The sequence below is a fragment of the Diadema antillarum genome, unplaced genomic scaffold (genome assembly GCF_040938485.1).
Source record: "Diadema antillarum isolate AM-2024a unplaced genomic scaffold, OU_Dant_1.0 seq00000333_RagTag, whole genome shotgun sequence".
Classification (NCBI taxonomy): Eukaryota; Metazoa; Echinodermata; class Echinoidea; order Diadematoida; family Diadematidae; genus Diadema; species Diadema antillarum.
This window is the reverse complement of record NW_027271349.1, coordinates 1,213,445-1,236,879: the sequence shown is the minus strand read 5'-3', so window position 1 is coordinate 1,236,879 and position 23,435 is coordinate 1,213,445. Positions and strand designations below refer to the sequence as shown.

Here is a 23,435-nt window from a genome sequence, read left to right as displayed (position 1 = left end):
TCAACTTTTATGAAATGGTGCCAAGATGAATCCGACTTGTGTAGGTTGACTATCAGGTCAGTGACAGGAATGTCACTCTGTGATCCTCACGGGGCAATCTTGTCAGACTGTCTGACACTGACCTGATAGTCGACCATCATAAGTTGGATTCATCAGATTACAATCCCATAGGCTTCACTTGGTGGCTGGAAGCAACAAACTTTGCTTCTGACCAGTGACCAATGAGAAAAAAAAAAATCTCTGTGGAACGGAGGTTTTAGCAAGGCATGAAAATAACAAAATTGGGATTCTGATAATGGCCATAATTTCCTCATTACAGTAATGGGGTTGTGGCAATGGCAATGATTTCCTATTATGATAATGGGATTCTGATAACCTGTGATATTAATCGCTAGAGTAGAGACTTTTTACATGGATGTCAAATGGCTGCACTGCGGTATTCACACAAAGCTTCATGTTTGTACTTGTTCTGATCTACTCCCTCCTTGAGTCAAAGAAAATTGATTCATTCCCAAGAATGAAATACATCCATACATCAGTGGATGGATGTAGGTGCAATTTTTATCAAGTTATCTTTCATCCATGTTTTAACTTCAATCCTGTAACCATTACTAAGTATTATCGATATGTGTATATCCAAGTCATATGGATGTATCATATTGTGTTCTTACACATGGAATGTCCAACTTCCCACACATATATGGTGTATAACCCATTTACATAGTTACATTTTTCTATTTACTGCCAATTTTTAATGAGGGTATATTTAACAATGCATAACTTGTCGTATGGCAAATATCACACTGAAATGGTTTGAATGTCTTCGTAGCAAACTACAAACCATGAAATCAAGTCAGGGTTACAGTATTTCAATATTAAATCATCATGTGTGTGAATTCTTATTTTGATTTTAGCTGTATGCATGCTGTGAACCATACATTCTACATATGTCAACTTATTCATGTGTTTAGTCTGGTATATATGTAACTTATATACTACATGTATTTTATTGCATGCTAATAGCGGGTGACACAAAGATTTGCCACCAACAAAGCAGACCAAAAAAAAAAAAGAAAGAAAAGAGGGAAGCTTAGTGGAAAAAGAAACAAGACCTTTTTTTATGATTTTACTCTCACTTCATCAACATCCAGTAAAGTTTGCTGTATGTCAAGGGAATTACTCTTATTATCATATATATCCATGTACATTGTATGTACATGACATATATATTTGTAAAATATGCTTTTACAGTACATTTTACTTTAGTGTACATGTATGTCAAAATCTATGCAAGCATACATCCTATGGACAAATGATAATCATCTAGGTTACCTTTCAGATCTTGTGTGTTGGTTTAAATTTTCCTTCTAATGTCACACACACACAGAGGACCTGTACATTGTGCAATACAATTTGTAAGAGAATAATCTTAGTTTGCAATATGCCATTCAGTAGACCAGTGAAAGTATTCACTTATGTGGATGACTTCTAAGTATGACATGGTTTAATGGAACCTCAAGGACTGTTATGTACACAGCTATGACCACATCATTAAGCTTTGTCTCATAAGGAGGTCTTTGACTGTCCTGTACATTGTAGTACCATAAAACCCATCTATGAGGTGCACTCCCGAATGGGTGACATCCCGAACTTTTCATCTTTAAAAAAATGGGGGGAGCATTTTTCTTGATAGGTGATGTTGGTGATCTTCAGATACAAAGAAACCAAAGAACAAAAGCAAAAGGCTGCCTTCTCTCTCTTTTCCTAATACCATATTTACATTGGTCCTTGAATTTAATGGCAGACTGTGCAAGATGTTGTTCTACATTGGTTTAGCATACATGTAAGTTGCAGCTTAAAACACATTCATATCGAGCTCACTGTTTTACACATACTGCACTGGCATTGGGTCTGGTGTATTCATATTGAAGCAGGTGGATACACTGAACCTTCCATAAGTTTAGTCAAGGCCCAGGCCAAATGTGAAGAAGTAATGTAAAACAACGAAACTAGAATGACAATAAGATCCATGCTATGTGCTGTTTTATTCATTTTCACCCCCCCCCCCCCCCACCCGACTCTGTAAAGAAAAGGGATGTATTTCTACTCCCAGCTTTGATTTAAGGGTTTTCATGTGTGCTTGACATTGGATTTTTTTAGCAAGTCTCACAGTATCAAAGGACAATTTGGGTGTGAATAGTTTCATCATTCATTACTGCCTGGAGTTTGGAGCTTATAAAATTCATGAATTCAGTCCAGTGCTCTATGGGGGGTTTCTTGCCTGCTTGCCATCAGGAGCTTGCAGATTTCACAAGTCTAATTTTTCTCTGCTGCTTTTTGGCAACTTGCAATTTATATCACATTTGTCAGGAGCCCACTCTACTGGAAAGGATTAGAATATTTTGAGTCTGTTCACTACATTCGCTGCTGTCACTGGAGCCCAGCTAGCACCCTGCTCTATCCAAGACAGGTTTAGCCTTTGTCTAAGGCTGTGTTATCCCGTTGAGGACGGGCTGATTTTGCTACATTTCCCATAGACACTTGCCCGAGTATACTCGGGACTCATCCTCAATAGGTTAATTGCAGAACATGAGGAGAAGGTAGTCATGCAAGAAGGAATCAAGTCACCAGGGAGAGGCAAGCCCCAGCAAGAGGGCCACTGGAGACCCATCCACGTTTTCTTTTAGTAGGACTGGTGCCCAGGTTAGGCTTTCTCCCAGTCTGTGTTTGATAATCACATTTGCACATCACAAAAGGCCTTTCAATGGACATGCTCAGCCTTGGTTATCTGGCTCTTTGCTCAAGCAACAGTATGAGGGCCTTTGACCAAGACTAGGACAGTTGATGATCCCTCTGTGCTGGTTAACTGAGGCACTCCCAGCATTCTTGGTCTTTCTGGAGCTGGAAATAAGTGTGCCATGTACTCCAGATTTGTGAATGTTTTTTTTTTCCAATATCCATATTGTAATACCCTGATTCATTCCGAACATTTCTTTTCAAAGTTCCAATGCTTATGATGCAAAAATATTGTCAAGTGGTGTATCAATTGAGGATTGGACTACAATAACTTATGACCTTATTCTGTGTTGTTCTATATGGGAGCTATAGTATAATAACATGTATGACATACTTGTATCAAGTTTGAATATGAAATGTAGAGTGTACCTTTGCCTTTATGTTTCAATGTTAACATTATTTGTATGCATGCTCATTGCTGTTTAGTGCATGTTGCCTGTGTGCCTGTTTTCATTGTTGATTTCTGTGTAATTGTAATTGCTGTGCATGCATGCTTGATCAGTTAGTCTTCATTTCTTTGCATATTCATTATTTTCTGTATTTTGTCCTTACCATTCCAAAATGTGTACTATATAACACCAGCTACAGTGTATATCCCCATAAATGAGGCATTCCGTGTTAATTATTCCTTGATCCCTCCATTGCTACAATCACACAACCTGTTTGAAGCCCACAGCCCACCTTTATGTGGGTATCACCTAGCCCCATTAGTCATAATGACCACTATCTGTAAATCGGTGGGAAAATTCCCATGTTTCCTCCATAAATTGATCACTAGCTACAAGTCAGCATGGCAGGTTGGTATGGGAGCACTGAACCTGGAGATAGAAACATTCCTTGGGAGGGTGGAGGATTGTGAGGCAATCCTGGTAGGCACAGGGTAATCATCATCCATCACTCAATCCACATCTCTTAGGGACAATGTTTGTCATCAATGTTCTCTTTGCCAAAGAAAAAAAAAGAAGTATTTGTTCTTCAAGCATAATATGTAGCACAGATATTCATTAAAAAATTCATTTTGTGACTTTTACTCAGCACAAACATTTCTATTCACAGTGCATCATATATATGTACATGCACTTGCTTCAAAACAAATCGTTGGCATTGGAAAGGGTTGACTGATATAAGTGCAGGTGACAACAGCAGAAAAAAAAAATGATCCAATTTTAGTTTACGATCGTTTAAGTTTTTAAAGAGATGAAAAATTTTGCCTCCTTTCTTTCTATGTACTGTACCTGCTTGTGATTGTCTCATACCAGCAAGTGTACAATGTGTTGCAGTATTCACTTACAGTGTATGCTTTATGTATGCATTGGATGCAATGGATATGAAATGGGAAACATTCTTTATACATACACTTGTAAGCATTCTTTCTCCATAATAATACAAAGCCTATTTCAAATTGATGGAAATTGTATGATAGAATTCAAAACTCTATTTCAATTTTTGATTAAATCACTTGTGTCACTCCTGTCAGTAGTACACACAAAACAAAATATTTTAGCCTTGACTCAAGCACCCCATGAACAACAAGGTGCAAGTTTCTGTTTTGTTTTGCTTTGCTTTGTTTCATTTTTTCTTTGTTGAGATTCAGCATTCACTAAACCCATTGATTTATACTATCTTTTGTGTCACTCGTTGGTCCATCAGTTCATAATAATAATAATGTTTGAATTATTCCAGCCTTATACTTCAGGGAAGAAGGTAAACATGCTAAAACATTTAAATGGTGGTCAGTCTCATTACTTGCTATTATCTTGGGAAAAATGTTGTACTAGAGAATATACACTCTGTATCTCTTACATTCTCAATTCATCTGCATTTGTTGATTGGTTGCTAGGCGGTACTCCCTCCATCTCCACGCCCCGCCCTCTCACTGACAAGGACCGGGCAGGCTCCAGCAGCTCTCTAAGTAGCAATACAAGCTCCAGCATGGGTCAGATCCATGTCAATGGCAATGCTACCCACAGTTCTCTCAGTGATGCTGTTAGTGTGGATGGTGGTCAAAGTGGCATTCAACGGTCACACTCACGCTCCAAGTCTTCGGCTATTATGTATGACAAACTACTGGACCATGAGATCAAAGACCTACTCATCTGCTTCCTGTACATAGTCAAGAATGTCAATGAAGGTGTGAACCTTTCTTTAACCCTCCTCCCTCCCTCTGCGTGCCCAACTTATTTCTTGTCCATAGGTTTGTGTGTGAAATTATGCACATTTGACTCACTGGCACAGAAAGAGCTCAAGTGAAATATATTGATATTTATATCGATATACAATGTATATTACTTGTTTTAGAAGTATATTGGAACATATTTCCTTTTTTTTTTTCTTCTTCTTATGACATTTGTCATGTGGATCCTATCATAGCTTTTGCAAAACATCATTCATGACTGTTGTCACACCACCCTGATGTTGAATTTATTCCAGTTCTGTCTGCTGTGAAATTATCTTTTGGAGACAATTTAAAGATGAATCAAAGAGAAGAAAATAATAAATACAGTGGTAAAAGCAGGAAGAGTTCGGAAGCTCCTGAAAAGCAGATTGCAATATCGTGCCAATGCATGGATTTTTGGTTGGTGAGAGGGGGCTGTTAAGAACTTAATTTTGTGCTTTTGATGAGATCATTTTCACCTACATTGATATGGCATACCTCACATATGTATTTTTTAAGCTTCTGACATTCTTATTTTTAAGCTTCTCAAGCTGTTGAAAAATATCTCATTCAAAAAGTTCCTGTTGTGAATATGTTTCAAGCATGTTTATGCTGTATTTCTCTTCCCACATTGTAGAAGTACTACTAGGATGGTGGAGCCAGGGCTCAGAGGAGGACCAGCTCAAACTCTTTGATGTCTTGGAGTAAGTCTACATTAGTGTCCCTGCCCACCCCACCCCGCCAAAAAAAAAAATAGATTAATAAATAAAACAAAAAAACAGGTTTTAAATGGACTTACATCCACTGAATAACTACTCATTGGACAACATGGATGCTCTTTTCATACAGTCAACCAATTGGAGATTTTCATTCTGTAAAAATAACAAAATTACAGGTTTTTCATGACCTTGTAAACCTAAATCTGACTGCACATGTTCTCACTGTGCGTCATTTGTCTTGCCTTGAAAGAATGATGCATGGTGCGGACTCTTCATATGCACACAGAATTTACTAGTGTGGTTTGAAACAGCCTGTGGATTTTACCCGAGTGTCATCCCATCTTTTCTCCTGCAGACTTTGCCTCCACCATTTCCGCTATGTGGGCAAGAAGAGCATCATGACCAGCAAGTGAGTCTATTTAGTCTTTTATTTCAAAATTAAGTTCACTTTGTATTTTCTCCTTGGATTGCATAATCACTTTGATGTCATAAAATGGTGTATTTCACTTCTTTTTACTGCTTCCGCAATGAAGTGTCACTAGAGACATCATATTTTTGGGTTGTCCATCCATCCATCCGTCCATCCTGCCGTCCATCCTTCCGTCCGTCTTTCCCTCTGTCCGTAATCGACTTTGTGGATGATGCAACTTCAGAACCGTGTGAGGTATCCAAATGAAAATTGGCATATGTATGTATGTATGAGTGAACGAAACTATGCCTATCAATTTTTTGGTACACATGCTCAATGTCAAAAGGTCAAAGGCCACGGTCAGATCCAAAAATTTCATTACCACCCCATATTCCTTCAATGCCTAAAGGTATTTTCATGAAACTTACTGTATACGGGTATTACTAAACAAAGATTGTCTAGAGAAAGTTTGGGGCCATAAGGTCATGGTTCAAGTGAAAATGCTTCATATTTCTTCTTCTGTTTTTTTTCTTATCCTGAAAATAACGTGAAGTATCTTCCATAAAACATAGTACACATACAACTGTACATGTTATGCCTGACAGTGATTCTCTTTGGAAGTATTGGGTGATGGGATCAAAGGTCAAAGTTCAGGTTAAAATGCTAGAATTGTACTTATTCAATGTGGTAATTACAGTTTTTCCTTGATAAAATATCTCAGTGTGTACACTTAAATTAAACTTGATATGCATGCATTACCACACAGGGATTTCTGCAGGGAAAGACTGTGTTATGGGGGTCAAAGGTCAAGTGAAACAATTTTGCCACCCAAATGAAACTTGGTTCAAGGAATGTTTATTTTACTCAGCAGTCATATTTTGGGGTTGTGCCATCACTGTTTAAAACATATAATTTCAATTTCTTGGCAATTATGTGAAACCGTGGTCTCACATTGTTAAGTGAAGCTGTAAACCTATTGGGAGAATAATGTGATACAGGGGAGGCATACCAGTTGCCATAGCAACATTTTTAGTCTTTGATATGAGTGATTTATGTATTTCACTACCTCCCTGTTTGTCCAAACCAGAAGCAGGCTCCTGCAAGAAGCAATATTTGAACGAGTTGACCGATCGTAAGTCACTCCAGTTTAAATCTAGTTAGCCTGACTTTGGCCTTTCCATTAGTTTGGTCATTTATGCAATTGCAGCAAGCAAATCTGGAATCCTTGTGTCTGGTGTTGTTGCAGAAACTGGAATGGCATTATTTCAGAGCTAGAAGTAGTCCTATCGATGTCTAACCTGAAGGAATTGGTGAATCATGCAACTTGTCATGCTAGATGTACTCATCTTTTCCCTGTTCTGAATTATAGTAAATAGTATCATGTCTGCACAACAAGTTCCCCCACAGGGCATGTGTGTCTACTATAGTTTGTGTTTGTTATGTCATTAAAAGGAAATCATGATACTTGGTATACATGTAAAATGATTGAGACAATTTTTTTTAATTGAATACTGGAATAGAGAGATGGGCTTATATGGCATACTGTACATGTATGTATGTTGTGGAAATTTGTAGGATTGAAAGGCTAAACTTGCTTTATCCAATCACAATATCAGGAAGTAGGTATGTGGGTGTAAAATTTTTGTATATGTGTGCTTGTGTGTGTACATAGGTATGTATGTGTGTATGTAATCTGTGTGTTTTGATTAAGTTAGCTTGATATTTTCTAGAATATAACAGACATTTGAAATAATTAAATGCTTAGTTGTCTAATTGTGTTAGACCTGAGACAACTGATGGACAATTAATAATCATACATTTTCGTAAAACCTAGATCCAGTGCTTAATGTAGTTATAACCACAACAGTGAAATGGACAAAGCAAGAAAGAGAAGTCACATTTCTAATTTGTCACAATGTAAGTAGACATTAGGGAATATTAGTTGAAAAACATTTTCAGAATGTTACTCTCAAAGAAACAAGTCTTAAAGTGTGCACTGCTAATCTTAAAAAAGGAGTGAGTTTTAAACATACATACATGTTATATAATTAAATGAGTGTTAGTTGGAGTGGAATTTAAAAAAAAACAGTGTTTTCTAGCCGTTAATGTACATTCATTTCATCCTTTCTGTCTGGTACATTGTATGTCCGGTCTTTTCTTGTTCTTTTCACTCTCTAAAAATGCTAATAACATCATTGGTCCCTACGTCAGTGTCACACCATTCATTGTTTGGTGCACTGTATATATGAGTACATTCAGAAGTCAAATCAACCTGCATGTCATTATATGTGTAGCATACGTGTGATGTCAAAGTATATCTCTCACTTCATTCTCTACCTATAATCTGTGTAGATGGTAGGGATGTCTCAAAGTCTGGGCTTACAGTCAAAAAGCCTGCCACCCCTCCCTCCCCCCCCCCCCCCCCCAAAAAAAAAAAAAAAAAAAAAAAACTTCATTGAAGTCATTCTGTTTGTCATGCATGAGTTCGTTTCAGTCAAGTTTTAAAAACTTAGCAGTACCTTTGATCATGTTATTTATTGAACAGTATACCATCATGTAAACTTATGTGTCAAAACATAATACATTGTGTGCAAAAGCTTTCTAGTACAGGTTGTACAATTTACCAGTTCATAATGAACACATCTGTCACAAAAACCACAAGAATGTTTGACTTCATTACAGCATATTTTAGGTTTTCATACTTGCATTATTTCTTTTTTCTTCTAGTCAAATTTAGAATGTGTGATTTATGACCAGGTATTGCATTCCTTTTAATTCTTCTTTCATTAAAGATGCTGTGAGGGTACAAACAAAATAAAAGAAGCTGCCACCTCCATCATATCAAATACTCAAAATTAAGCCAATTGTTCAACTGATGTACATGCCAGCTCTCCCTGTGTCTGAGTCCTGAATTCTAAGGCATTTCAATTTTGACAAAGCTGTTTGTAAATGTACTTTCAAAATTCATTGTAAGTCATGAAATTTAAAGACTAACTGCTTAAAAATAAACATGATTCTTTAAAAAAGAAAAAAAAAATGTTCTTAAGAAAGCAGCATAGATAAGAATAGAGTTGAATAGTGAAGTGCCTCATCATCTCACTCTGTTCATTGTTCATTGTTTGAGCCACAGTGCATCAGTGTATGATCACTGATAATATGCCCAGACAGTGTTGTTGACTTCTGTCACCTGTGATTGGAAAGATATTGACTATGCAGAAAAGTCGTATGTACATTGTATGAGGTATCTCACCAGAGATATAGCATCACTTGTTTTTTTTTTTCTAAGGGTAGCTCAAAGTGATTTACACTATGTACTTGTCTGTTTCTTCCTGGTCATGTCTTCTCCTTCCCTAAAGTTTGAGCCATTCTATATGTATCTAGAGAGAATTTATCTTTTGTGTGTATGATGTGTATAGCAAGCATTGGCTAGACCCTGATGTATGAAGTTGATTTTATATCCTTGATCTGGCTGTAGTATGAGTGTGCAGGTCTCTATGGTGTATTCATGTGCTCTATCCCTCTTCATGCGTAGGATTGTTCCATCCTATAGTGAATCAAGCATTTGTCATTCTCGCTGATCAGCAAATTGCAAAGAGATTTTGTCACAAATATGAACTTTATATTTTATGACTTCTGTATTCCCTCCTTTCCTGTAATTGCTTGAATGGCCCTGTCCAATGCCTGTCCCTTATCTCTGGTCCTTCTGATGACTTTCTCTTCGGTCCTGTTCTTGTGGTGGACCCTCTCCCACGTGACGTGACGGTAAGAGCGAGTTTCTGTGCTGTGACCTTGTATGTGGCAAGCCTGCAGAGAGACATACCAATTACGCATGATGTGCATTGTGGATACAGCTCGCCTCCTTGTCTACCACCTGTTAGACTCCTCTGCCTCCTCTCCCTGGTCTGTCAGTGGCTGCATCCTCCTCTTGGCATGAAATTGGTTGATTAATCCTGTAGTCTCCTTTGCATAGTGCCCTAAAATTGATTCTTAGCCAGTTGCATCCTTCCACAGTTATCCTGTCTTGATACTGTCACGTTCTGTGTTTAACCTGGTTTACCCGTTCCTCCCGCAATTCTCCAAGAGCCTTCAATGCACCCAAATGAGATTCTTTTTGCCCATCTACAAAGAACAGACAGATTGGTGATCTGCCTGTGCAAAAGCAGTTTAAAATACGCAGTTTTTGTTTCCCCTTTACACAATCAACTAAGTTTTGATTGGACATGAGATATGAATAGAGTATGTGCTGATATGCTTGCAGACTCTTTTGTTGTACTGTATAAGGGTACAGGAATGGGGTCAGCCAAAGTCAAAATCAATCTAAATGAGCCCATCCTTGATTGCTACATACATCTTCATACAAGTTTTATAGTAAAACAGGTGCACTTATTTGTTGGAAAAGGGTAAATTTACCAACAATGAACATAATTTTCATGCTACAAAAGAACCGATCTTGAGGGAAAGCGACTCAATCAATATCATTTTTGTGGTCAGCATAACACAAATATGAACTCATTCCATGTATGCAGACACTCTTGTCTACATTTTTTTAACCTGTTATATGTAAGGAACAGGTTAAGACAGGTTTTAACAATACTCCGACTGCTGTGTGATATAATAGTCATGCTCTTTATCAGTGGTTCTTTCTGTTTGATAACATCAAGTTCAGGGTTCAGGGTTCATATTTTGTTTCAGATAATCAGTCAAGACAACTATTTAATGGCAAGGATTTATACAAAAGATGAACATAAATTTGGATCCAAGATGTGACATGCAAAGGAAATAGTAATGAAATAAATTAATGACCACACATGGCTTTTCCCCTAAAAGAATACTTTAATACTTTAACAAACTCTCAGAATTCATGAGAGAAATTAGATCTAGTGTGAAAGATCAATTATCCTGAACAGGTCAATGCAGTCTCATTCTGTAAGCGTATATCTACGGCATTAACATATTAATAGCCATATATTCTGTGGATGACAACATGTGGTCAAACTATTTGGTTTAACTTGTAAGAAGTGACATTTCTTCATTCTGTTTTACCCCCATGCTGTAGCTGAAATTTCTTACAATTATTTATGGATTGTCTCCATGAATTCTCCCCTTTCAGCCTCCTGTGATCACTACATTAATTGTAATTGATACAGTTGGCCTGTCCCTTCCCACTACTTTCTCTGCTCAACAGTGATCCTCCCCAACTCCTCCCACTGTTTCCTACTGCTTCCCACTGCCCGAGTGATCCTCCCTGACTCCTCCCACTGCTCCCCACTGCCTCAGTGATCCTTCTCGACTCCTCCCACTGCTCCACACTGCCTCAGTGATCCTCTCTTACTCTCCCCATTGCTTCCCACTGCCTCAGTGATTCTCCTTGACTCCTCCCACTGCTCACTGTGTCAGTGATCCTCCCTGGCTCCTCCCACTGATCCTCCCTGGCTCCTCCCCTGCTCCTTCCTGGCTCCTCCCACTGTTCCTCGCTGCCTCAATGACCCTCCCTGACTCCTCCCACTGCTCCTCGCTGTGTCAGGGGCCCTCCCTGACTCCTCCCACTACTCCTCACTGCCTCTGTGACCCTTCCTTACTTCTCCCACTGCCTTCCTTTGCCTCAGTGACCGTCTCTGACTCCTCCCACAGCATCCCACTGCCTAAGTGGCCCTCCCTGACTCCTCCCACTACTCCTCACTGCCTCTGTGACCCTCCCTTACTTCTCCCACTGCCTTCCTTTGCCTCAGTGACCCTCTCTGACTCCTCCCACAGCATCCCACTGTCTAAGTGGCCCTCCCTGACTCCTCCCACTACTCCTCACTGCCTTCCTTTGCCTCAGTGACCCTCTCTGACTCCTCCCACTGCCTTCCTTTGCCTCAGTGACCCTCTCTGACTCCTCCCACAGCATCCCACTGTCTAAGCGGCCCTCCCTGACTCCTCCCACTACTCCTCACTGCCTCAGTGACCCTCTCTGACTCCTCCCACTGCCTTCCTTTGCCTCAGTGACCCTCTCTGACTCCTCCCATAGCATCCCACTGCCTCTGTGACCCTCCCTGACTCCTCCCACTACTCCTCACTGCCTCTGTGACCCTCCCTGACTTCTCCCACTGCTTTCCTTTGCCTAAGTGACCCTCCCTGACTCCTCCCACAACTGTTCCTCACTGCCTCTGTGCAGCATGATAATTTATTGATCTGTCACAAATGTGCAGTATGTCAGCTCCTCCCATAGCATCCCACTGCCTAAGTGGCCCTCCCTGACTCCTCCCACTACTCCTCACTGCCTCTGTGACCCTCCCTTACTTCTCCCACTGCCTTCCTTTGCCTCAGTGACCCTCTCTGACTCCTCCCACAGCATCCCACTGTCTGAGTGGCCCTCCCTGACTCCTCCCACTACTCCTCACTGCCTTCCTTTGCCTCAGTGACCCTCTCTGACTCCTCCCACTGCCTTCCTTTGCCTCAGTGACCCTCTCTGACTCCTCCCACAGCATTCCACTGTCTAAGTGGCCCACCCTGACTCCTCCCACTACTCCTCACTGCCTCTGTGACCCTCCCTGACTTCTCCCACTGCCTTCCTTTGCCTCAGTGACCCTCTCTGACTCCTCCCACTGCCTTCCTTTGCCTCAGTGACCCTCTCTGACTCCTCCCACCGCATCTCACTGCCTCTGTGACCCTCCCTGACTCCTCCCACTACTCCTCACTGCCTCTGTGACCCTCCCTGACTTCTCCCACTGCTTTCCTTTGCCTAAGTGACCCTCCCTGACTCCTCCCACAACTGTTCCTCACTGCCTCTGTGCAGCATGATAATTTATTGATCTGTCACAAATGTGCAGTATGTCAGCTCCTCCCATAGCATCCCACTGCCTAAGTGGCCCTCCCTGACTCCTCCCACTACTCCTCACTGCCTCTGTGACCCTCCCTTACTTCTCCCACTGCCTTCCTTTGCCTCAGTGACCCTCTCTGACTCCTCCCACAGCATCCCATTGTCTAAGTGGCCCTCCCTGACTCCTCGCACTACTCCTCACTGCCTTCCTTTGCCTCAGTGACCCTCTCTGACTCCTCCCACTGCCTTCCTTTGCCTCAGTGACCCTCTCTGACTCCTCCCACAGCATTCCACTGTCTAAGTGGCCCTCCCTGACTCCTCCCACTACTCCTCACTGCCTCTGTGACCCTCCCTGACTTCTCCCACTGCCTTCCTTTGCCTCAGTGACCCTCTCTGACTCCTCCCACTGCCTTCCTTTGCCTCAGTGACCCTCTCTGACTCCTCCCACAGCATCCCACTGCCTCTGTGACCCTCCCTGACTCCTCCCACTACTCCTCACTGCCTCTGTGACCCTCCCTGACTTCTCCCACTGCTTTCCTTTGCCTAAGTGACCCTCCCTGACTCCTCCCACAACTGTTCCTCACTGCCTCTGTGCAGCATGATAATTTATTGATCTGTTACAAATGTGCAGTATGTCAGCTACAATATTGCCTGATCATAACATGTTTACCCACAGACAAGCTTTCAAAGAGCATAGTGTGAGCACAATGTCATTGTATTGCCCCCACCCCTACTTTATCTGTCATGCAGCTGGAAGTAGCAGCAAGGTTTTACTCTTTTCATGAAGCATATTTTACAGGCTTTACAACTCAACTTCACTGTGAAAAATCTTTATACTCCTGGTAACTTTGTGGTTGCCTTGATGTCTGCATGTAGATTTAGGACAGGTTGAGAACCATTTTGACTTTATTCTCCTCCAGGGAACCAAACCTGTTCCTGGATGATATTGTGTAGAACCAAGGCTTTAGGAAGCATCAAAAGCCAAAGAAAATGAGAGACAGAAGAAAGATATTGCTTGCTGACCCACAGTGTCCATTCTGTTGTCCATCTTATTTCACCTGCACATCTAACATGGGATAAGACAATAACACCTCACTTTATTGAATGTGTGCTTTCTCTGACATTATCAGTGTTGTATGGGATTTATTGAATAGATGTTAGAAGGGAACATTAGTTTATATTGCTCTGTAAAACAAGAAAAATAAAAGACATTATAAGTCCGACAAGTGATTTTTATTAAATTGTTCACTCTCATGTCATAGCTTCCAATGTGAGCTGCCTTCTGTTCATATGTAACATATGTTTCACATTTTGCAGTTACCCCATCTCTCCCTCTATATGTCTCTCTGTTTGTGAACAAAAAAAATGTCAAAATACAGCGACTATTATAAAAATGCACTTGTCATTTTACAACAAGGCTCCTTTTTTTCTGGATAGTATGCAAAGTTAGGACAAGTGTCTTGTTAACTGGTATTTTTCTTACCATCATTTCTTTTGTCTTCATCATGTCATTGAATTTGTGAGATTTTAAATCATTCATTGCCACTTTTTGAGGCAAGTAGAAATGTGATAGAAGTGTAAAGATAATCACTTAAAGCTACAACACATTTGAAGATTGTTTCATTTGTTGGTATGGCTTCCAATATCTACTTAGCTATGCATTGGCTGCTGCATCTGATTTACTTTCAGCTATGTCAGGATAGTCAAATATTCTTACATTTCCTGTGGACATACATTGTACAGCCTTATATTATATATTTTTAATAAATCTCGCTGATGCCCTTTTTTCTTCTTAGTTTCCAGGCTTTGCAAGATGTGTGATATTGCAAATTTGCGGAAATGCACAAACTTTTTGATAGATTATTTTGTGACATTTATTGATTTAATGTTTAGCTTTAGTGGGATTGACATATTAAAACTTTGCTTTAATAACAACTTGCTCTGCTTACATGTTAGTCATAATTCAAACATGCAGAAGAACATGTAAAACGAAAATGGTAACTTTTCAGGGTCATGGTAAGATACATTACATGCAAATGTTTAACTAATATAAATCTGTAATCTGACTTCTGAGGGTGGTCTAGTGCATTCAGGTATGCAAAGTCTTCACACATACGCAGTCATCACTGAAGTAATCAGGGAATATCTGTCAGGATTCATTGACACTTTGCAGAGACTCCAACCCCAAGCACCTTCTGATCTGGGGATTCTCCCGCCCGAAACCCCTAGCAAACGGGAGACTCCGAGTTGATGTGTGCGAAGCGCGAAGTTCCTAGGGTTCTAGATGTTCTCTGGTGCTATCTAAGGCTTATTTTTTCAACATACGATAGCAGCAATAATCCTCTCCACCGGGAGACACAGAGCCAGGGCGGGAGAAATCAAATCTCCAGCGGGAGAACGGGAGATTTTGCAAAACTGGCTTTTCGGCGGGAGATCTCCCGTCGAAAACGGGAGAGTTGGAGTCTCTGACTTTGTAGGCTGGACTACATACACTGTACTTGTCTGCACTGATTTATCATCTCATACAGATACTTGTACCAATGAATACTTCTACACCTAGGGTGCAGTGGGTAGAGGGTATCAGTTTTGTGTACATTTATCATCCATTTCATCATAATGTTTTGTTGTTCAGCTTGCTGTGAACTTGATATGATTTCTTACGTAATTTCATGATCAGTGTCTGTAAAAACAAAAGAATAGATATACACTGTATCATTTGTAGTTGCCATTTTACTGATTTTGCACAAATTTTGTAATGCCAGCCAGTTTTGCCACAAAATGTAAACACTCTCAAACTCAAAATGCCATCCAGATATTTTGTTATGCATACAAATATCAATTGGTTTAGATTGTGAAGTGAATTTGAACTTGAGAATTAGAGTGTTGTGTGTTCTACTTGTCATCCTTCACCATTGGCACTGTGAGGGCTGCATGATTCATTCAAAAGAACTTTGAATTTATCTGCTCCCAGTTTCGATCAGAAGCCGAGTGTCTGCAGAGTTGGTGAAATTCTGTGTTAATATGCAAAAGGACATCATGTAATGTTGCAATCCTGTTATCAGATTTGAGAAATTAGGAGTTTTGTTTGTAGGTCCACCCTCAAGATAAGCTTGACGTCCCAAGTATAAAAGCAGTCTTTACATTGCTTCTTGGAGCAGATGATATGTGCTACAGTGTGTCCTAACTGTTTAACATATCTAGTAACACTAGTTCATCATATAGATGTGTGATACGCTATTTCTCCACTTGAGGAATTGATGGCAATACTTTTTTTTAATTCATGTACACATTACTGAACACGCACATGTGATGCTATTTTGCAGACTTCGTGAAAAACCATCTTCCAGCGAGCGTAGCCGCACACTTCCTGTGGCCCTCAAGAGACTACCCCAGACAAGATCATTGGTGGAAGTACCTGACCTGCCACTTGGTATGCAGAGTTATCAGAAGTACTCTTCGTTTTGGGAATAATGGGATATGGCATTTAAACTGATGTACAATTGGGATCCACTTTATACAGGACTGTAAATGCTCATCCACAAATGATTTTAACCCGTTTAGGACGAGTCCTGAGTATACTCAGGCAGGTGTTTATGGGAAATGCGTGTAGTTGCAAATTCAGTCTGTCCTCAACGGGTTAAGTTACAGGTATTGATTCTTGAGAGTCCAATGACATATGAGAGTGACATGCTCACAAAAACATAGAGTTTTAAAAGATTGTGAGTATTGTATTTCAGTACTTTTTTACTGTTTCAGATTGGCTAAAGAATGACTTCATGATTGAAATTCTTGGCAAGTTGTGTTAAAGTTTGTAGTATGCAGCTAATCATGGACTTGTGTGACATTATCTTTTTAAGTTTATGTTTTTCACTCATAGTGACAGCACTAACAGAGCATGATGCTAGCCCACGGATCGCCCAAGAGGCCAACCTTGCAGCTGAGGCCAGTATGGTCATACTGGATGTGCTGGGCCTCTACTGCACCAACTTCAAGGTGAGAAAACTGGCTAGGCCACTTGTGATTTCTTTCATCTGTGATTTTCAAAATGTGCACTGAAGTTCAGTATGTCATGAGAAATGTGCTTATATGATAGGCTCCAAATGGTATTTGTGAGGTCATGATACACATCTTTTTTTGTAAGTACCAACTAGAAAGCTATGTTGCCATTGATATGGTTACAGTATGTATATGTACCTTTACTAATGTATAGTAAGACATGGAGGAAACATTGTAGAATATGCTTTGTGCAATATTCAGTGGTAATTAAGCAAATGCAGTACTTTGAAATAATTGAAGTCATTTTTGTGTATATGTATTCTTTCCAGTGTAAAGTACATTTATGCTTCTGTGAACCTTTCTCTTTCTATGTAAATTTGCTCATGGTAAGATGTTTTCATTGTTGTATTTTCATTACATCAGGCGGCCATGGACAGTGCTGATGGCAACAACCTTCTAATGAGGAAAGTGATCGACATCTTCATCAGTTTCCTGCAGACGGGACAGTCAGAGATGACTCTCAAGAATGTTTTCAGCTCTCTGCGTCTCTTCCTCAATAGGGTAAGAAAGATTAGATTAATCAGAGTATCAATTAATCAATAGGGAAAGGAATGTTAGATCAATCAAATTATCAATTAATCAATAGGTTAAGGAAGATTAGATCAATCAGAGTATCAATCAATAGGGTAAGGAAGATTAGATCAATCAGAGTATCAATTAATCAATAGGGTAAGGAAGATTAGATCAATCAGAGTATCAATTAATCAGTAGGATTAAGAAGATTAGTCAATAGGGTAAGGAAACTTTGACCAATCAGTGTAATTAGTCAAAAGGGTAGGGAAGACAAGACCAATCAGTATATCAGTTTAGTCGACAGGGTAAGGACGGAATCTGTCAGTGTATCATATAGTAGGAGAGAGGAGATTGCATTGGTCAGTGTATCAACATAGTTGATAGATAGAGTAAGGATGATTTGGTCAATCCATGTATCAATAAGTCTCATAATGTCTCCCCTTGTACTTGCATGAGCAATGTACACATTCTCTTGTAATAACAGTTCAATGAAATAGTTTTGAGGCACAGTCATGTTTTCCTTGTGTATCAGCTGACCAAGTTCACGAAGAAGAAAAGTTATTGAGAGCTTTCAATTGTAGCCCTTCTGTGCTCAGATGCTTGGGTAAAATGTATCAACAACCCATATATATTACAAAGACTGCTAGTTTTGGAGTAAGCAGTTCGCAGAACTCACAACTATGTGGATGAAATGTATATCAGGTAGTTTAAGGGAAATATCTTGATATAAACTTTTCTAGTCTCAAAGTATTCCACTAAATAAATGTGTGAAATTGGTTGTGATTTACAAGACAAATAAGCTTACCAGTAAAATCTGTCAGTTGCTGTTGAAGTTTCCATAATGTGACCTAAGTAAAATCATGTGAATGAAAGGTGTATAGTGTCCAATTTTAACAAATCAAGGCATACTTGTCCTGAGAAGAGCTTAATTCACTTTCCACAGACAGACTGGGATGATTTTGATGACGATCTTTACATCATCCCTCCCCGCTACCACATAAATGAGGATACGCATTTAGTCTTACCCTCAAACCAGAGATATCCGGTGTGTAGTATTTGTTGCTGAATAGCATCATGTGACTGACACAAGCCTTGACTCTTCGACTTCTCCTTACAAAAGCTGGTTGAGCATGGCAAATGTGTCTTATGGCTGACTAAATAACTCATGCATCAGAAAAGATTATTGTGTAATTGTCTCACATCAGTCTGTAGCTACTAGATGCTACAAAATGTAGTTGAGACCTGAAGCTGATAGTGGATTTTTTTTACAGTTTTAAATCTTGGTGCCAAATTTGTGTTTGTGTAACTGCAATTATGTACTCCACATGTCATGAATTGTAAATGATCTTCTTTCAGAAAGAGATGAATATTGAATATTCCCATCAACACCAAATCAGACTGGTCTTACTTTAGAGTCAAAACATATAATTCATATTTGTATGCATAACATGAAGATATGTAGAGTATTCCAGATTGTCATTGTACAAACTGTTCATCTCACATAGGCTTACTGACTTGGCATGCATGCTAAGCTCTATACAAACCATTTATCTGTGTCATCCTGACTTTACCTGTGGGACTTATCAGTTATCCTGATATTCTTGTATACTTACAATGCATGCCTACATGGAAAATGCATTGAATGGTTATGGTCTGCAGACTTCACACACTTTATTTGCTGTCATTCCTTTCTATACTTTGCTTCATCAACAAATTGAGCTTGACTTTGCCTTAATCATTCTGCCAGGAATGGCTGCGGTGAATTGTGTGCATTTGACTGCATTTTGGGCAGGACAGAAATAACAGGTTTTTGTGTCATTGTTGCTTTATTTGGGAAATGATTCCCTTCTCTTTTCCTTTTTCTTGAACAATAAATAACCCATGTCTATGTAAACAGCATGCACAGCATTTATCTACAGTGTATCTTGAATGTGCAGAAAAATATATAGAATATTCTGCATTGTGGTATATGTCAACTAGAAATATCACTTAAGGTGATTAATACCCCCGCCCCGTGACGACAGTCTTACCCAAGGAATGATCTTTCCTTGATCTTCTGCCATTTAAATGCCGTTACCATGGCAACGCAGCTTCCGACACGTCCGAAAAATATGTCTTGCACATCTTCCCACCAAGTCTATTGTGTGTGCCACATTTCATAAGCTTTTGTCAAAAACTGAGGAAGTAGTTCAATCCACAAGATCTTTCCTTGATCTTCCACCATTAATATGCCGTTACCATGGCAACGCAGCTTCCGACATGTCCAAAAAATATGTCTTGCACATCTTCCCACCAAGACCAATGTGTGTGCCACATTTCATGAGCTTCAGTCGAATACAGAGGAAGTAGTTCAATCCGCAAGATCTTTCCTTGATCTTCTGCCATTTATATGCCGTTACCATGGCAACGCAGCTTCCGACACGTCCGAAAAATATGTCTTCCAAATCTTCCCACCAAGATCAAGGTGTGTGCCACATTTCATAAGCTTTGGTCAAAAAACTGAGGAAATAGTTAAATCCGCAAGATCTTTCCTTGATCTTCTGCCATTAATATGCCGTTACCATGGCAACGTACTTTCGGGTACTGTCGAAAAATACGTCTTGCACATCTACAACCAAAGGCACACATCTGTACCAAGTTTCATGGAAATTGGGCAAAAACTGAGGAAGTAGTTTGCAACACAAAATTTTCCATCATTTTGGCTCATAATATGTGAGCTGTTACCATGGCAACATACTTTTTGTCACTGTCAAGAAATGTGTCATGCTGACCTATATCCTAAGACAAACATTCAATATGGATTCCATGAGAATTGGAAGAACACTGATGAAGCAGTTTTGCCATGAAGCATTTTGCCCTATATTTTACCAATAACATGCCGTTACCATGGCAACGCACTTTTTGCCACTGCGGAAATATGTGTCTTGCACATTAACATATTCAGATGAACATCTGTACCTAATTTCATAAAAATTGATCAAAAACTGTGGGAGGAGTTCTCGACGCAAGATTTGTACCCATTTTTGCCCATAATATGCCGTTACCATGGCAACGTACTTTTGGGTACTGTCAAAAAATACGTCTTGCACATCTACAACCCAAGGCACACATCTGTGCCAAGTTTTATGGGAATCGGTTGAAAACTGAGGAAGTAGTTCGCGACGCAAGATTTGCAACGGACCGACCGCCCGACCGCCCGACCGCCCGACCGCCCGACCGCCCGACCGACCGCCCGACCGCCCGACCGTCCGCTGATTCCTATATACCCCCTTCAAACTTCGTTTGGCGGGGGTATAAAAATGGAACAACAGAGCCTCTGTAAATCTGCACTATGAAGCATAACCTACTCGGGAGTCCTGAACCATCACATGAGTTGGGCCTTCTAAATTGACAGTTTCTTCTGTTATTAAAGATGTCCTTAAGAAATGAAATTGGAGGTCCATGTTAACCATTATCTGTGAAATAACTCAAGATTTCTTTGCGTTCTTCCCCTCAGTTCCCAGTTCCACTCTTCAAAGGCAATGCAAACCTGTGTGGAGACCTCTGTGTAGCAGTAAGTGTGGTCACTATGGCTTTTAATCCTGTCTGCTTTCAGGATTTTTATTTACTCATTAGTTAAAATTTGGCAAAGTGATTCAGTCTGGAATCATTTGATAAGAGTAAAGAGAACTCAAAGAAAGTAATGGGTATTAGAGAGAAATACATCTGTAACAAAAATAGCTGCCTCCATGGTAGTCACATCTAGATTGAGTGAGTTATTAGAAACCCATATACACAGTTTTTTTTTTTTTAAAGAGAGAGATGCCACATGTGGTGATGTTCACAGTTGCTGCATATCTCTTCCTTGTCCTTAAATTTGGAGTTGGGTATATCTCGAGATTGGTTGCCGAAATTAATTTTGTATATACTGACATTCTAGTATGGATAATACCAATGTGAGTACCAGTGTAATATCAAATTGCAATACTTTTTTTATCATGACATCCAGTTTTGGGATTCAAATTGATAAATTTGGAAATGCTTGTTCATGTTTTCATGCACAATGCTTCTTAAATATTGTGCACAGTATTTCTTGTTAAATAGACTAACATGTAGCCTTGTACAATGTATGATTGCTTCATGTGACTTCAGTGGACCTGTTTCACACTTTCATATCTTTTCAATGTTTTGAGAGATAAGTATTTTATTAAGTCCATGTTCTGACTTATGCAGCAATATTTTCTTAGCTCTTTAAGTTGAAGGATGACTCAATTTGCAGTGAATGTAGTGCTTCTGTCCTGTGTATAAATTCTATATGATATTGAGAGGGATTGGTGTAGATAGGTGATATATCCAGCTGTGATGAAGAGTCTATGCTTATTGATTTTTTCTTGTAGCTTCTGAAGAACCTGAATTCCAGACTGATGACAACAAGGAACGAGGCATGTGCCCTCCTCTACCTCCTCATGAGGAGCAACTTTGAGTTCACTCAACGCAAAGACTTCGTCAGAGTTCACCTTCAGGTAAATGAAATAAATTTCAGATGGTAGCAGCCAGAGACATGATTATCATGACAGAGCCTATTGGTGGTCGCCGCCCATATTTCAGATGCATGAAATAAGTTATTTTCAGGATAGAAAGCAATCTGTTTACCCTGCCACTGAACAAGTAAATAAATATGTTATTTCAACTTGCTTAATTTTGACACCAGCAGGTGTTGTTTTCTCTCCTCCAAAGACTGAGGCTGATGAATTGTACTTGTGAAGTCATGTTCCCTGCTTATTTCTATATTTTTGTTAGTCTTGTCAGTCTTATTACAGGTGAATGACTCAATTAATTATACATCAGCCCTATTTATTGCCATTTTTCTGGAATCTAATCAATCTGTGTAATAATGCTTCTTTTATCATGTAGGTCATCATCTCAGTAGCCCAGCTGATTGGTGAGGCAAACAGCTCACGATTTCAAGAATCCCTGGCAACCATCAACAACTATGCCAACAGCGACAAAGGAATGCAGGTATTTCAGAAGCCTTTGTAACTAATTTATGATAATATTATATGATATTATTATATGATATAATATTCTGTCATTGATTGTGTGATAGTATATACAGGATGAATAGTTGATTTCTTACTCTACACCAGTTAATAACTGAATGTAAAATTTGGTGGAATCCAAAAACCAGACTGTGTGTAAACATGGGAAGATGTGGATATGACAAATTGTGTGTATTGCATTTTTCATTATACAGTGGGTTAATAAAAAGTGAATTTTGGTCTGTCATGAATGACATAGTAGGAGCCAGTTCTGAAATGTACATGTATTTGTAAAGTAAATCTGTAAACAGTGAAATGTTTGTCGAAATGTGAGAGTAAGGCCATCTCTGCACACAGTAAAAAGACCATGTGTCCAGCTGAATTTCACCAACTACCTTTTTATCCTTCTCTCAATCCAGCACACAGCCTTCCCTATGCAGGTGAAGGACCTCACCAAAAAGATCCGCACTGTTCTTATGGCAACGGCTCAGATGCGTGAGCATGAGAAAGACCCTGAGATGTTGGTGGACCTGCAGTACAAGCTGGCCAAGTCCTATGCCAGCACCCCGGAACTTCGCCGTACTTGGCTGGATAGCATGGCCCGTATCCACATTGAAAACGGCAACTTTTCAGAGGTGGGTAGTCACACAGCCTGTGTCATGCACCAAGGAGAAAATGCCTTCATTTGATATTCTGTTGACCGACAAACTTGCTCAGGCTTGTGGTTTGACTGAGATTCTCTTGTCATGTCCAAGTATTATGTTGTCGTAGGTCCCACAGAGAGTACACTTAATGAGAAGACATGACATCTCTTAAACCTTTCGCGAACATCTCAACTTAAAAATCACATACTGTGCAATGGTTCTCGAGTGACATTACAGTCAAATGATTGAAATACATAATTTGCATTAAACATACTCCTAGATTTGTCATAAGTTCATTGGCATGTTGCTCCCATCTACATGCT

The 23,435-nt window shown here is 39.7% G+C and overlaps 1 protein-coding gene across 1 annotated transcript in view; it reads left to right on the top strand.

Annotated features, from left to right (window-relative positions):
* Positions 1-23,435, top strand: part of LOC139730778 (dedicator of cytokinesis protein 9-like) — a 136,209-nt gene that overhangs the window by 103,932 nt on the left and 8,842 nt on the right. Inside the window, exons 37-46 of the mRNA XM_071641640.1 lie at positions 4,637-4,927; positions 5,589-5,655; positions 6,026-6,079; positions 16,205-16,311; positions 16,759-16,874; positions 17,301-17,438; positions 20,947-21,003; positions 21,827-21,952; positions 22,344-22,448; positions 22,888-23,103. Of these exons, the coding sequence (XP_071497741.1) occupies positions 4,637-4,927; positions 5,589-5,655; positions 6,026-6,079; positions 16,205-16,311; positions 16,759-16,874; positions 17,301-17,438; positions 20,947-21,003; positions 21,827-21,952; positions 22,344-22,448; positions 22,888-23,103 (1,277 nt within the window). The remainder of the gene's footprint in view (positions 1-4,636; positions 4,928-5,588; positions 5,656-6,025; positions 6,080-16,204; positions 16,312-16,758; positions 16,875-17,300; positions 17,439-20,946; positions 21,004-21,826; positions 21,953-22,343; positions 22,449-22,887; positions 23,104-23,435) is intronic.